Genomic DNA, 16,100 nt, shown 5'->3' on the forward strand with positions numbered 1-16,100 from the left:
AGTCAACCTGGAGCCGGCTACCTGAGAACCAGCTTCCTCTGGGATCGAACTCAGATCGTGAGCAGAGGGCTCAGACTGCAGTACTGCAGCTTTACCACTCTGCGCCATGGGACTCTCTAAATATGTCAAAATAGGAGATAAATGTGTAAAAGTATTCTTTCTAAATGAAGGTTAACTGAAACTCTGTTTCTACACTATTGGTTTCCTCTCAAGCATGGAAGGAATAAACAGCATTTTTTTTTCTTTGTTGGGGTGGGGTACAGTTATACATTTCAATTTTCATTGCATTACATTCCAATCACTACACCAATATATTGTTCTAAATACTATATCAATATATTGTTCTTCAGTGTTATGTCAGAGAATACTATTCCAGTATATTTCATTACAATGACTATTCCAATATACTGTTCCAAAAATAAATACATAAAAATACAGAGGATGTAAAACCCTTCTTGATGAAGATGAGTTTAGCATATGTTATGAGATTTTAAAAACCCAATATCCCTGTTAAATCCTTATGGGGAGAGGGGTCTTCCAAGTGTTGTAATAACTTGAAAATTCAGGGGGAAAGGTAAAAGTTGGATCTAGATGAATCCTCATAAATTCATGCAATTTTTATGTTAAAACAAAATAAAACCACTGTACATGCCAGAGTCTATAGACAGCACCACAACTGTATTTATTAGGTTTCAAAAGAAAGACAATACAAACAACAAGGGAGGGGGGGCAAATGGGTAAATTAAACCCATAGTCTATAAATTTCTACTAACGCAATTTTTATAGACAGTACTTTTACTTAACCTCAACATATATAAATCTATTAGCCAATTCCGTAAGGCGTGTAAAACCGCCCTCTTCCAGCTAGCCTTTCAAGATGGAGCTTGAAATAAACATCACGGCATCATTAATACTAATAACTGAGATAACAGCGTGTAGAGATTATTTTAGACTGTTTTTAGATTGTTTTAGATTATGTAAAATTTAATGGTAAATCGTAATTTTATTGAATTGTATAACTGTTTTATTGTTCAATGGCTTTGCCATACCTGTAAGCCGCCCTGAGCCTGCCTTGGCGGGGAGGGCGGGGTATAAATAAAATTTTATTATTATTATTGTTGTTGTTGTTGTTATTGTTATTATTATCATCATCATCATCATCACAATTACTTATTCTTCTTCAATCTAATCTAGTGCCAGAAAAAAAATCCTGTTATTGTGACTATAGTCCTATTGCTCTAAATTTCTGATAAATACCATTCTACATTCCATATTTTTTCTGATCCATTTATAAAGTGGAGACCAAAGTTCTTTTGCTTCTTGAGTAGAATTTTCCTTCAGCATATCTGTCAAAATGTCAATTTCTGCTGCTTCTAAGATTTTTTTCCAGTTCTTCTTTTGGAGGAACCTCTGCCTTCTTCCAGTATTTGGCATATAATATTCTAGCCACAGTCTATATATGTATAATCAAATGTTTAGCTTTTTTATCTATTCCATCATCCATAATATTCAAGAGAGACGTTTCTGGTTTAAAAGACATAGATAAAGACAACACTTTCTGCAGTATTTTATGAACCAAACCCTAGTAACTCATTGCCTTTTTACACGTCCACCAAACATGAAAGTAACTACCCACATGACCTTTACATTTCTAACAATCATTTGCCATTCCTGGATACATTTTAGCTAATTTCTCAGGAGTCACATACCATTTATAGGACATTTTATACAACTTAAATGCCACTGGTTTCGTTATTTTCACATTAACTTTCCGTTTTTGTAACCATCGCTCAAGATCTATATGACCCAGATTTTGGGTCCACTTAACCATACAGTCTTTTACAACTTCATCCTCAATTTTTATCTGTAAAAGAAAATATAAATTTTCTTTATTATCTTTTCATTTGAGTTAAGCAGGAGTTTATCAAACTCCTACTTAAAAACAACAGATGGTGCAAGTAATCATCAGCTGTTTTCTCCTGGTCAGCACTACAGTATATCTCCCATTATTATTTGCACAAGCAAAACTGTGCTAGGCAAGTTGGCACTTCTGTTCATGCACTGCAGGATGTAACCTGGTTTGTTTACATTGCTTCATTTGTCCCAATGAAAACTGTGTTTAATAGGAAATTTGACCACAGCCCTTTAAGTTTCCCTATACTGTGGGGGAAAGTACCATAATTCCCCCTTATCAAAATTTGAAAATCAAGCATCCTCTCCATATATAAGAAGTATACAGAAAAGGGCCAGCCCTGCCATGACTATGTGTTTGGATTTTCCTGTTCATATACTTCAATGACAATCTTTGACACATTAAGGTCTGTATGAAGTGGTAACAATGTGGAAAAATTGCTCCATTGTGACCTAGCTCTTTGGCCATGGTCACTGTGGATACAAGAAATGCATCTATTATGTGGTCATTTATCCAGTTAGATCCCCTCAGTGTGTCTATGTCATAATCATACACACAGATGTTGGCAACTGAGTAGTTTTGTAGACTGAGTTTTGTAGACTGAATGTGGTGAAGGTACAGTTGTGCCATGGGAGAACTGATGTCCAAATCTATGATTTTTCCAACTTCTTCTCACTTTGTGTTGAGCATATAGGGCTGCTATCAAAAGAATCAATATTGGCCACTGTCAATTCCTCTTCCCTGCCTTTTGGAGTGGAGGTCATCTGAGGCTGAACACTTTGCAAGTGTGTCATCGTCAGTAGGTGATCTACTTTTAAAGAATCTAACTGCTCTTGGCAGTGTGCACTGAATCAGATGCTGGGGCCACAGTTATCTTTTCCTGCGGTCAGGGGAGCTTTCTTCCTGATCTAGTCTTCTGATTTGTTTTTCACTTCAACTGCATGAGCTGCAGCCAGTGAGGTTCTGGTGATCTTGAATGCCTGATAAACTGAGGCTGCAAATAAAGGTTTCTGGTGTTGCATAATCCTTGCAAGGCTTCTCACCAGTAAATATTTTGCATTTCATAAAAGGATAACACCATTACTTCTATTGTCATTTCTTTCCACTGTGAAAGTTTTTTAGAGCTGCATAAAATTACAGAGACATTTGTGGTGATTCTTCTTTCATGCTGGAATCTCTTTGGAATCTTCAGTTTCTTTAGAATCCAGGCACCAGCATGACTGATTATTGCTGGGTGCAGTTCTTCATTTAAGTAGTCCAAAAATGTCTTGATTCACTTTCTACAGAGTTTCTTTAATCTGAATGTTTAGTTTTCCTCAGAATTTGACCTCAGAAAATAAAAAGAGCCAGCAAGGTACACCTTGATATCTTCTCAGCTGGCATCATGATTTTTTGTTAGCCAGAACAGGACATCTCTGCAGATGTGATTCCAGCATACCACTCTGTGGATCTTGACAGGCCTCAGATTCAGTAGGAGCTCACAGGAGCATAGCTCCTGAACCTTTTGAGAGTTCCACCTCCTTGTCCATTGAATAGTATGTGCAGCTGCACAATGATCCCTGGATGAACACCACTTATTTTTCTCCAAAATTACCCCTGGCTCTTGAGCAAAACATGATCCAAAGCCTTTTCAATTACTTTGTCAAAAACACTACGACAGCTTTCTCTGAATTGAGCAAAGGACACTGAAAGGTTTTCCAAAAATCTCCTGTGATTGTCCTCTTGCCTGCTATCATGTATCATGAACATCATAGGAATCAATGGCGATTCAGTGAAAAAAACATTTTGAAATAATAAAGTAGATAGGTAGAAGTCTCTTAAGTTCAAAAGTCATGTCATATAAGAAAAACATAGGTAAATCAGTACTATTACTTTCCCAGTTTCTGATTAAATATCCCTTAGGCCCATAAGAACAAACTAGGATGCAGTGAATAATCATGGACAAAGCCTTCAAGCAGTTCTGTAAATTCCAGTAGACTATACAAGTCATCATGGCTGATTTGTGTATGTCATCTTTCAAGTTCAAGTTTGTTTCTTTTCTGCTCCAGGTTTCCTGGCTGAGCTACAGGTATATGAACTGAGTCAGTTACAGGGTTCTTACAAAGGTCTGGGTAGATTTTTGAATGCTTAATATTGGTATCTGAAATCTTTCCTTTTACTGAAGGCATTATCTGTACATGTGGGCTGGAATCCCTTCTCATCTCCAATATAGTGAAATAGAACAATTTCACTAGAAGGCTCAAGCAGTGTATAATCACGCCTTAAGAAGTTGCCTGTACTTGAACCACTTTTGATTTTACAATAAAAATTTTCTCGACTTTTGATCTTTTTTTTGGCTATAGTTAGACACTGCAGTTGATCCAGGAATATTGATTGCAGCTTCAATCATCTTTTTTCTGAGCAGAACCACTGAAAGAGTACAGGAAGGCATCACCACCATGAGGCTTGTATGCTGGAACAGTTATAATCTTCTGATAATCAGGAGGAGTTAGAATGTGAAGGACTTCTTCCACTGTAAAAGGATTGGTTCTCCTACAATACAAGACCATGTTGAAGATTTCTTCTCTCTACAGTTTTGGAAGCCGTTTGCATAAATTGAATCACCTTCTTGCACACAGGAAATATACAGAAAGTATATATCTCACCAGTTCTGCACCTTCAGCTTTGATTCTGTAGGCCAGGCCCCCCAAACTGTACTCCAACCAAATCTCAACCCTCTCAAAGAAACAGTTCAGAGAAGCTACTATAATTTCACATTCCACTGTCACAAGGCGAGATCCATTCACACATCTACAAGCAGAGCTCAGTACCTTAACTGCAGCAAGAGGATTCGCAAACTTTTATTTCATTGTTACTTGTTTTTTCATCATTCAAAAACTTATATGCAGGGCTTTTTTTCTGGGGGACACTAGGGTTGCCAATCCCCAGCTGGGTTATGACAGAAGAAATGTCAGGGTGAAACTATTAACACTATTTTAACAAAGCATTTATTACAAGAAAATTATAATATAGGGGTAATACGAAAAACTCTGAATGTTTAAAGGACTTGCAAATATTACAACTAATTCATTGCAGCGAGCCCATAGCAAGGACCCAATTGACATTCCAAAGTCCCTACTTCTAAACAATCTGCAATACGATACTTGAGCGTACGCAGGCACTTTAACATTCCAAAACCTCTGCTTCTAAACTGTTTGCAGTAAGATACATGAGTGCATGCAGGCACTTTAAAACAGTCTGTGATGAATTCTTTCACCAAGAGTGCACACAGGCACTTCTTATGGGTTCCACATGAAATGGCACAAAATCCTCACATCAAATAGATTACTCAACAGTCATGCCAACTCAGTCCTCTAATATTTCAGTGATGCGTAAGGATAAAGAATAAGTTCATCCGCACAAAGCCAGTCCACGTTAGTCAATGTCAAATGTTTTGTTGCCTTTATCAGGACTGATGGCTTATAAATGGAACTGTGAAAGAAATACACAAAATTCAACAATATAAAAAGGTATAATTAAAGTTATGCACCTTCAGTATATTACATATTACCAATCCTTACCCCCCAAATCCTGTAATTTCCTCACAAGGCTAGCTCATTCTTTGTATAGATGGAGTGGGTTCCCAGGGTACCTTGTATTTTTGGTCTGTTCTTTAACAGCGCAGTGTCATATACTGTATTTACCCCCAGAGTCATTGCTGATATAAGTGCTACTCAGTGTTAACAGCCAGCAGCTGTGCACTCCAGGATAGGAAACTAGGACTGTGGTGTGTGTGTCTTTTGTAAAGCTTTCCTTCTTGCCTGGAGTTCTTCTATTATCTCAGTTTTTCACTTTTCTATCACTAACTGACTTATCACAGGCAAGTGGGGAGTGTAGCCTCTAATTTTCCTTGTTTTAAAAGCAATTCCTGTTTGCTGCTTCTTGCAGATAATGTGGTAGGAGTTATAAATCTTTGATGGTCAGGGCAATTAAGGGTGAGGGGAAAAAATCCACAAATCACTCCAAACAGTCTAAAACAATCTAAACTGCTTCCAAAGCCAAAAAAGCAGCCAGTAGGCCGAAAACAAAAGGCTTAACCTAGACAAACAAGAAGAGATTAAGATTGAATGTCTGTTTGGTTTGCCATTTTAGAGCCCCCCCCCCCCCCACTTTTCTCTATCTTAAGAAGTCTCAAAGTGGCTTAAAATTGTCTTTTCCTTCCTCTCCCCACAATAGACACCTTGTGAATTAGGTGGGTCTGAGAGAGTTCTGAGAGAACTATGACTGGTCCAAAGTTGCCCCACAGGCTTCATGTGGAGAAGTGGGAAAGCAAAATTTAACTACATGTATTTTATGTCTTTGTTCATCTTATTGGAATAGGAATTTATTCAAGAAATTATATATCTTTATTAAAACATTCTACCTATTTACCTGGGGAAAGTGGGCTAATAAGCCTACAGTTTCTTGATTCACCATTACATTAATAATTTCATTTGCTACTTTCTAGTTCTTTTGTGGAAGGCAACTTTTAGTGGCAAGTTGCATCTTTTTGCTAGATCAGCAATTTCACATTTTGCTGCCTTGAGTATGAGGCGATACAAGATAGAAATGTTTTAAATAAATTAATAAAAAAAATTGAATTTGTAAAGAACTCTCAGATATATGCCATCCAGATATGGGGTTGGATTCTAAGGACCTCCAGCAGAGTAAAACCCATAGAGTAGCTTTCTCACCTCCTGCTACAGCCAACCGAGTCCCCTAAAATTCTACTCTTGTGGGTCAAAGTATCTCAGAAACATTGCAGGAGGCAAAGTGGTAGTCTGTAAGTGTGTACATTGGGAGGGGAAATTGGTGGAAACTGCCCTCTGCTCCACCAGTGGGAGTGCCAGTCTGCCAGAATAACTAGTGGAAAGCACCTTAGCCTTCAGCCTAATAGGGTGACTTACTACTTTTTAAATTTATCTATTAATCTTCCATTATGCAGCATTGTTTAATAACTGTAAAATCTATCAAATGCCTTTTGCAATGGGCAGATGCAAAGTTTTCATTCAGTTTCTCTGCAATCTTCACATACTCCTCTGGTAATACTTCCATTCCTTTGCTGTTGAACGGTCCAACCCCAATTGCCTCCCTGGCTCACTTCCTGCTGCTGATTTACTGGAAAAAAGTTTGTGTTGATGGATTTACCATTCTGCTTCCTATATTCTCTTTTCACTTACAATTTCATTAACATTATTATTTCCTTTCTCTGTATTTGGAGAGTAAAAGAAAGCCATAAAAGGTAAGAATGCTTCCTTTAAAAATGGAAGCATTCTTGCCTTTTATGGCTTTCTTTTACTCTTTCACTCTAGTGAAACCCACTTGGAGTTCATCTTACTTTTCCAAATTAGTGATATATATTCTGAAATTCAATTGTAGATTTAAATAACTTCTAAGTATCCTGATGAGTTTGGCTCCTTTTTATCCTTTTCTCCTCTCATTTCTGAAACATTTCATCTTCTTAAATCAGCATGATTGTAGATTTTGGGGACAGTTTTCCATTTACACGAATCCCAGGACATATTCTTCCATACTGTTATCTTTGTTGTTGTTCAGTCGCACAGTCGAGTCCGACTCTTTGCAACCTACAGGACAAAGTCATGTCAGGCCCTCCTGTCTTCCACCATCCTCCAAAGTCTGCTCTAAGTCTGTTATCTTAGCTCATCAATATTTCCACAAGGTTACTGAATGAGATTGTCTAATTGCATCAAACTACAGAAGACAATGTTTTGCATTCTTCAAGTTTAGAGAACAATGCTAAGTACGTAAGTATAAGAAGATCCAAGTAGGCAGCCGTGTTGGTCTGAAGTAGTAGAACAAAATAGGAGTCAACTTGGTCTTCAAGGTGCAACTTGACTCCTATTTTGAGTATAAGAAGAATCTTTCTGGAGCACAGGAAAGTGTTCTTACGATACTGATGATGCACGACAGGTAAGGCTGCTTTCCCTCTGCTCTGCAGGTACAGACAATCCAAAGTGGCCACAGAGCATTTCCAGATAACCTGACCGCTTAGGAATCACCTTGCTGCTCTCCAGCAGGATGGAAGCGCCTACTTGTCTAAAGGCGAGAGACCAAAAGAACAACGAAACAAAAACAATCTTTCCCTCCCTCCTCCCCCCCCCCCCCCCCGGTTTTGCAGGCTCTCTCTCCATCTAGATATAGAGGCGCTGGCCAGCCCAGGACCCGCCTTGCTTGCGTGCTAGCGGATGGCAGGAGGAGTTGCTTGCTTGGCGCTTTCGGCGGGCTCCCACTCTTCTCTTGTGCGGGAACCGAAGCGCCATGAAAGTCGAGTTTGCGCCGCTGAGCATTCCGTGGTCGAGGAGAGCGCAGACAGCCGCCGTGTCGCTGTGGGTGTTCTTCTACCTGGCGCTAGGTAAACCCACCCCCCTCCGCTTCAGGAAGAGGTCTGGCTTGAGCGCAGCTACTTTAATTAACGAGCGGTCGGATTTGCTTGGAAGTAAGTCCCATGGTGTTCCGTGAGCCTTACTTCCAGCGTGTATTTGATTTAATGTATTTCTTGAAAACATTTATGTCTGGTCTTACCTGCTCGGACGCAAGGTGGCTAACACCGAAATACCATTGGAGACTTGATAATACTTAAAGAATCGACCTGGTGCTTAAGCTCAACCGGCAATAGAACTTACATCCGTGTGGCACAGGTAGAGAGGGGATGGGCAACAACTCTGTGCACAACTACTTTAGAGACAGGCAGTGGACTAGGGACTTCCTCTGAGTAAAAGAAAGAAAGAAATTCATTGGACCAGGCTGCAATCCTACACAGGCAGTATCATTGCAAAATGGGTCAAGCAAAAGTGCACAACCTTATTGATGTCCAAAATTACAGGTAGGAATTCTGCATGTTGTCCAACTTAATTACAGAACACCGAGGAAAAAGCAAGGTAGGGATTATAGAATCATACAGTTCGAAAGGAAGTGAAACAAAATTGTATTTTCTCCTGACACAGCAATGGGTAGACTACCTTAAGCTTTTCGATAATCCTGGTGTGAATGCTTTAAATAAATTCAGAATACAGAAGCACAACAGGGTTGTTCTTACCTGTCAGAATAAAAGACCTTCAATATGTCTTTAAGTAATGGTTTGGCTCCAGTGATATGCAAATTCACTTAGTGCAATTCTGCTTCCACAAGATGTTGTGTAACATGTAGGACTTTCTTTTGTATTCATTGTAGGGCCCAGAAAGAAGTTGCACCAGAGGAGATACAATAGTTTTGATTTGGTGCAAGATATATCTGTGGTCCCCTGATTTGGATGGCCCAGGCTATCTCATTAGAACTTTGAAGTTAAGCAGGATTGGCCCTGGTTAATAGTTGGACGGGATACCACCAAGGAACTCCAAGGTCCCTATGTAGAGGTAGGCAATGGCAAACCATATGTCAGTGGCAACCTGCTGGCACATTCCACCACCATGGTCTTTTCCTCGTGTTTCCACATGCTGAAGCACAAGTGAATTTTGTGCTGAATCCAACCTAATATTTGTTCTTTTCTTGCAAAGGCTTGGCTTTAAAAAGATGCTGAAGGGTTGTAGTCTTTGTTTTTAAAGACAATCAGGTAATGTAGAGACTGAGATCTAAACCCACTCCTCATAATATAATTTATTTTAGCAAAAGAGGTCAGGGTTCTCTTACCAGCCTGTTGTTGTATTTGGACAACCTAGACAGAAACAGCCTACTTATTATTAACTTTAGCAAACAACTTGCAGTGATCCTTGACTAACAGCTTTGCACGTAGGTCAGACATAAATTGCCACTGCTACATGGTCTTTCATGAAAGCAGCACTTTGAGTATGCTCTGAGCAGGTGTGGAATTCTAGCAGGAACTCTTTTACATATTAGGCCACAACCCCCTGATATAACCAATCCTCTAAGAGCTTACAAGGCTACATCAGGGGTGTGTGGCCTAATATGCAAAGGAGCTCTTGCTAGAATTCCACCCTAGTTCCAAGTATGAAGAAGAAGACATTGGATTTATATCCCACCCTCCACTTCAAATCTCAGAGTGGCTCACAATTTCCTTTATCTTCCTCCTCCACAACAGACACCCTGTGAGGTGGGTGGGGCTGAGAGGACTCTCACAGCCGCTGCCCTTTCAAGGACAACCTCTGCCAGAGCTATGGCTGACCCAAGGCCATTCCAGCAGGTACAAGTGGAGGAGTGGGGAATCAAACCCAGTTCTCCCAGCTAAGAGTCTGCACACTTAACCACTACATCAAACTGACTTGGCCACCACTAGAGTTTAAGTGGACAAAAAAAAATAGAACCCCAAAAGATCCAAACAATTTTCTGTAGTTCAGAAGGTAAGCAAAATGAAATTAGATTTCATCACCTAAGTTGTCCTACACCCTGAGTTCAGAACACACTGGCTTTTATGGCATACAAATAAGTTTTATTGCTGCTTCTGCTTCTCATTCTATTAAGAGAAAAGCTCCAGTCAAATTGGATGTTATGTAAATCTCAGTAAATATAATCTTCCAGATTCTTCAGATGCTTTGTAGTTGCTGTCTGGTCCTACCTATCTGGTACATGCAGTGGGTTTGGAAGAAAGAATCTTAGTTCATTTGTTCTGGGGTCTGGAGGAGGTAAGAGAAAAGGAACGTACTCCTGTTTCTTACTATCCTCAAACGGCAAATGAGAGAAGGCTCTACCTAAAGTTTCTCTGAGCCCCCTGACACAAAGGAAGGATGCTGAGGGGAGAGGAAGGGTGGAATCTTCTGTCATTTGCTCTAAGCATTGGAAAGGTTAAGAGAACAGCAGGAGCCTGTCCACTTCTTTAAACCATCTCTGGTTTGTTTCTTTCTCCAAACCACAACACAGATGAAAGTGCTGAGGAAGGGTTCTCTATTGAATATTCTGCTGGGCATTCTCAGCAAAGGATTATGTGTACTCACTGGTAAACTAGCAAGGTTTGGTAGATGTTGTTTCATATTCCCAAAATCCTGTTCTGCATACAGCTATGTGTTTTAGAATGATCCAAGTGTATGGCTAAGCTACAGTCAAGAGCTGCTACATTAAGCTTCAAGTTATAAGACAAACACAATTTAAAAAAGCAAAAGCAAAATCAGTCCCAGTGACACCAGTACTTCTCATCCAGCACCACCACATAATTCATTTTGCTCCAGTTTCATTCTAGGTACAAGTACAAGGGCACACTGAAATAGATTTCTTACTGATGTACTTGCTGAAGACTTATTGTGATCTGAAGTTTTTGTGAACTAGCACCCACTTCATCAGATGTAAGAAGTGTATCCTATATTGGCAGACATGTATACAAACATAAAATTACAGATGTAAAAATATGGCTATGGAGAAATATTGAGAAGCAAAGGATGCAAACTACTTAGTGCAAACCAAGTAGAGAAGGAAGGCATTTTTGTCAGGAACAGCTTGACTGGAAACAGGGAAGAAAACTGCTCCTTTTACACAGTGATGGTGGCCTCTATAGATACTGGGGGCCTGTATTTGATCACTGTACTCAAAATATTTAACAGTAGTTTGGATACTGAATGAGCAGTTCTTCCTCCTGCCCAAAGAGTTGCCACAATACCTGGCAAAGCAACAGCAATCATTCTCTTTTGGTTAGCTGTAGGCAAAATTAGATTGATAGCAAATGTCATACTACATCCTCCTCAGTGGGAACCCAACACAGATCCCAGTGTTCATTTGGCTCCATTTTATCCTCTGGACAATCCTGTGGTCTGGTTGAAAGAGTATTACCCAGCAACCTTCTGAAGCAGACAGAATTATTAAGAAACACTTGCCAGATAGCCTAAAAGCTCTTTTAGTACATGCTGTCTAAAAGCTGTTTTGGTACATGCTGCCTTTTGTGGAATATCCTGATGTTCCTTCATTTTGGACACTGCTAATCCCATAATCATCTTGAGACTCCTAGCCTTATTTTCTGATGAGTTATGTCTGTCACAAATGGACATATGGATCCTTTATTATGGATTCATGGTAACAGCAAGCCAAGTGATTTGTTGTATTCTGATGTTTGGTTCAAGGTCATATGGAATCTGCCTGGGGCCTATAGTGGTTCTCAGCAGCTATGGATGGGCTCATCCATGCATAACTGCAAGTTTCCAGTGAGCCTTGGGAGAAGGTCAAGCAAATATTGTCAGAGAACAGACATCAAATAGGAACCCCACAGTGAAAGAATATCTCAGAATGTTATCCTTGTACTTGGGAAACACTGTCAAGATTAGGCAAAGGATGAGTATATGGCCTGGGACTTGTCTACCTTCAGGACCGCCTTTCCCCATATGTGCCCCAGAGAGCACTACATTCAGGGTCCCAAAATCTCTTTCAGATTCCTGGTCTGAAAGAAGTTCAATTGTCCACCACTAGAGCCAGAGCATTCTCAACAATAGCCCCCGCTCTGTGGAATGCCCTCTCCAAAAACATCAGGGTCCTGCAGGACCTGCCACAGTTCCGCTGGGTCTGTAAGACCAAACTATTAAAGTTTGCCTTCAATAGTTAAGGAGAGGTAGCAAATGTCCCACAGCACTGACAGTCCCACTGGACAAATATAGATACTGAGAAACACCAACATGCATCTTGGATTTTATGGTTAAAATGTATAGAACTGATTTTATTGTATATTGTTTTTTAGTATTCTATGTGGTTTTTAACTGTTGCTAGCCGCCCTGAGCCCATTAGGGGAGGGAGGGATAAAAATCTGATTAAATAAATAAATGCTCATGCCTCATAAGGAGACGTGTCAATATTTTACAAATCACAGATTGAGGACTTTACAAAGTACTTGAAGATGCTGATCATATCACCTCTCAGCCACCCCCTCTCCAGGCTAAACATACCCAGCCCTTTCAACCTTTCTTCACAGGACTTGGTCTCCAGGCCCCTCACCATCTTCCTCACCCTCACATTCCAGCTTATCTCTATCCTTCTTATCTATATCCTCCTTAAAATGTGGTGCCTAGAGCTTTTTTTTTGTAGCAGGAACTCCTTTGCATGTTAGGGTGCACCCCCCTGATATAGCTTACAGGGCTCTTCTTACAGGGCCTACTGTAAGCTCTTGGAGGATTGGCTTCATCATGAGAATGGGAAGAAAACCAGTTTTAATTGGTAAAGAAACAGGTGTATTACAGTAAAGTGCACCATATTACAGTAAAAGAAAATTCTCTTTTCATTAATTATTATTAACAGTTTATTATCTGGTATTTATCTTGCTGTAAGTCCTGACCTGGATAGCCTAGGCTTGCCTGATCTCATCAGTTCTTAGAAGCTAAGTAGGCTCAGCCTTGGACTGTATTTGGATGGGAGATGACCAAAGAATTCCAGAGTCACTACTCAGAGGCAGGCAATAGCAAACCACCTGTGAACTTCTCTTACCTTGAAAACCTGGGACCCCAAAGGGTTCCCATAAGTCAACTAACTTGAAAGTAAAAAAAGACCTATTCAGTAAGGCCTCTATCCATAATTTGGAAAAGCCCCTCCCTGACCTGAACAGGAATGACAGCAGAAATGGCTTACAGCATCTTTGTATTCCTAGGCACCAAATCCCATCATTCATCACTGTCAGCAACAGCCTTGATCTTTAAAGATGATTAATAATGAAACAACTGCTAAAATTGTCTGTCTGCTTTGTAAGGAGCATTCAGCAAAAACTAGAAGGAAAGGTGAGACAGACAAACTGCAAGTCAGAAGTTCAAAGAAAGTGCTGAGAGTATTTGGTTTTGAGCTGATATTAGTCATGGAGAAGCATTTCATAAAGGCCTGATCACTGGGCAGCTGCATTTCTGCCTGCCTCTAGTAACCACATGAGTTGATGGAAACAGGTGCCTCCATTTGCTTTTCATCCATGTCTAGCCTACATCATGTGACATTCCACCAAAATATTTATTAGTAATATTGAAAATAATGCAATCTTTCGGGGCAAAAATTAGTGTCAGTAGCAGGAGTTAAGAATAATCTTTAACATATTATTTAAAATTATATACTTAATGGAATAGTGAGGCTAAATTGGCTTGTTTTCTGTGCTACTACTAGGGTTGCCAAGTCCAATTCAAGAAATATCTGGGGACTTTGGGGGTGGAGCCAGGAGATATTGGGGGAGGAGCCAGGAACAAGGGTGTGACAAGCATAATTGAACTCCAAAGAGAGTTTTGGCCATCACATTTCAAGGGACTGAACGCTTTTTAAATGCCTTCCTTCTAGAGGAAATAATGGAAAGGGGTACCTTCTTTTTGGGCACATATAATTGGACCCCCTTGTCCAATCTTCTTGAAACTTGGAGGGTATTTTGGGGAGAGGCACCAGATGCTACGCTGCAAATTTGGGGCCTCTACCTCAAAACACAGCTCTTCCAGAGCCCCAGATATCCACGGATCCATTCTCCATTATTTCCTATGGGAATACATCTCCATAGGGAATAATAAAGTTCCCAGCAGACATTTCCCTCCCCTCCCCCCCGCTTTCTGATGACCCTGAAGTGGGGAGAGGGCCTCCAAACCGGGGGATCCCCTGCCCCCACCTGGGGATTGGCAACCCTAGCTACTACCTAGTAAGTATATTTAATGTGGTATAGTGGTTAGAAACTAGGATCCTGGAGACCCAAGTAGAGATGAGCATGAACCAGCTCACAAAGTAAAGTTCATTATGAATGTTGTGGTTTGCAAAGCAATCTTGTGGAACGGCGACTGACACAGACATTCTACAAACTCTAGTGCTGCTTGTGGTGGTTTGGGAATGGGTACATTTCCAGACAGACTGTCTCTGCTGAATTAAACTGTTTTAAAAACTCCAAAGCAACGTGTGTGTGTGTGTAATTCTCCAGCTTTGGAAACACCAATAGGAGCCCTCCAAAGCTTAACAGGCACTGCCAACAAGAGTGTTCCCATTCTGCTTTATGGGATCAGAATGCTTCCCTTAGGTCAGCTTCACAGTCTTCTCTGTTGCCTGGGATTTTTATGTTAGGTGAACTCAGGGCACCCCCCGCCCCCCAATATCTCTGCTAACACTGAGCAGAGGGACTTAGCTAGGGTTGCCAGTTACAACTCAAGGAATATCTGGGGACTTTGGGAGTGGAGCCAGGAGCAAGAAGCACGACTGAACTCCCAAGGCAGTTCTGGCCATCACATTTAAAGGGACTGTGCTCCTTTTAAATATCATCCCTTCATTGGAAATGTTGGAGGTTAGGGACACCTTCTTTTGGGGTTCATAGAACTGGACCCTCTGGTCCAATCTTTTTGAAACCTGGGGGGTGTTTTGAGGAGAGGCACCACATGCCATGCTGAAAATTTTGTGCCTTTACCTAAAAAAAACCCAGCCCCCACCCCAAGCCCAGATACCCACAGATCAATTTTTCATTGTACCCTATGGAAATCAGTCTCTATAGGGTATAATGGAAAGCCCAGCAGAGATTTCCTTCCCCTCCCCTCACTTTTTAATAACACTGAAGTGGGGGGAGGACCTCCAAGCCAGGGGATCCCCTGCCCCCAACTGGGGGTTGGCTACCCTACAGGGACCATTCTTCTATCCACCAGTGGCCAGTTGGAAACTTTCCCAGTAAGTTAATGGGCCAGTCTGCCAATATAAGTCTTACAACATCCATTATTCTACACCAGGAGCTAGGGCTAGAGCTGCAACAATCCAACCAATATAATCTCTTACTTGTGCAAAACGATCAGTGCAGAGGAAGCAGAGCAGGAGATAGCTTGCTTCAGGACAGTGACTTGGGTGAAGCTTTTCTCCTTCCTGCTTATATCCTCTCCCCCACCCCCCAAATTGAGTATCAAGGTTGGTATCAGACTATACAAATGGGTACACAAAAGGCTTCTCAGGCAGGTAAACTGATGGTAAGTTTAGATTTTCCCAGGGGCAGCCATAGTTATCTGGGACCCTGGCCAAAGTCCAGGATAGGACCCAAGAATCACTGCCCCCTTGGGCCACCACAGCACTCACCCCATGCAAGGCAGGTGAGAGCTGGCACCATCACAAGGCAGCTGCTTGAGTCCCAGATAGCACAACAAAAAATGCAAGCTAGTGACCAATTTACTAAGAAGTATATAGAAAACATATTTTGGACATTTGGACTGATTTCTATATACTTCTTAGTAAATTGGTCACTAGCTTGCATTTTTTGTTGTGTTATCCATTGTAGTGACCTCTCTCGGATTGTATTCTATTCTTGAGT

General features: G+C 40.7%; 1 protein-coding gene across 1 annotated transcript in view; it reads left to right on the plus strand.

The window, feature by feature from the left end:
- Nucleotides 1-8,121: 8,121 nt before the first annotated feature.
- MOGAT1 (monoacylglycerol O-acyltransferase 1) overlaps nt 8,122-16,100 on the plus strand; it is a 30,952-nt gene continuing 22,973 nt past the window's right edge. Inside the window, exon 1 of the mRNA XM_060242188.1 lies at nt 8,122-8,303. Coding sequence (XP_060098171.1) covers nt 8,210-8,303 — 94 coding nt within the window. The 5' untranslated portion in view covers nt 8,122-8,209. The remainder of the gene's footprint in view (nt 8,304-16,100) is intronic.

Source organism: Heteronotia binoei, chromosome 6 (genome assembly GCF_032191835.1).
Source record: "Heteronotia binoei isolate CCM8104 ecotype False Entrance Well chromosome 6, APGP_CSIRO_Hbin_v1, whole genome shotgun sequence".
NCBI classification, from domain to species: Eukaryota; Metazoa; Chordata; class Lepidosauria; order Squamata; family Gekkonidae; genus Heteronotia; species Heteronotia binoei.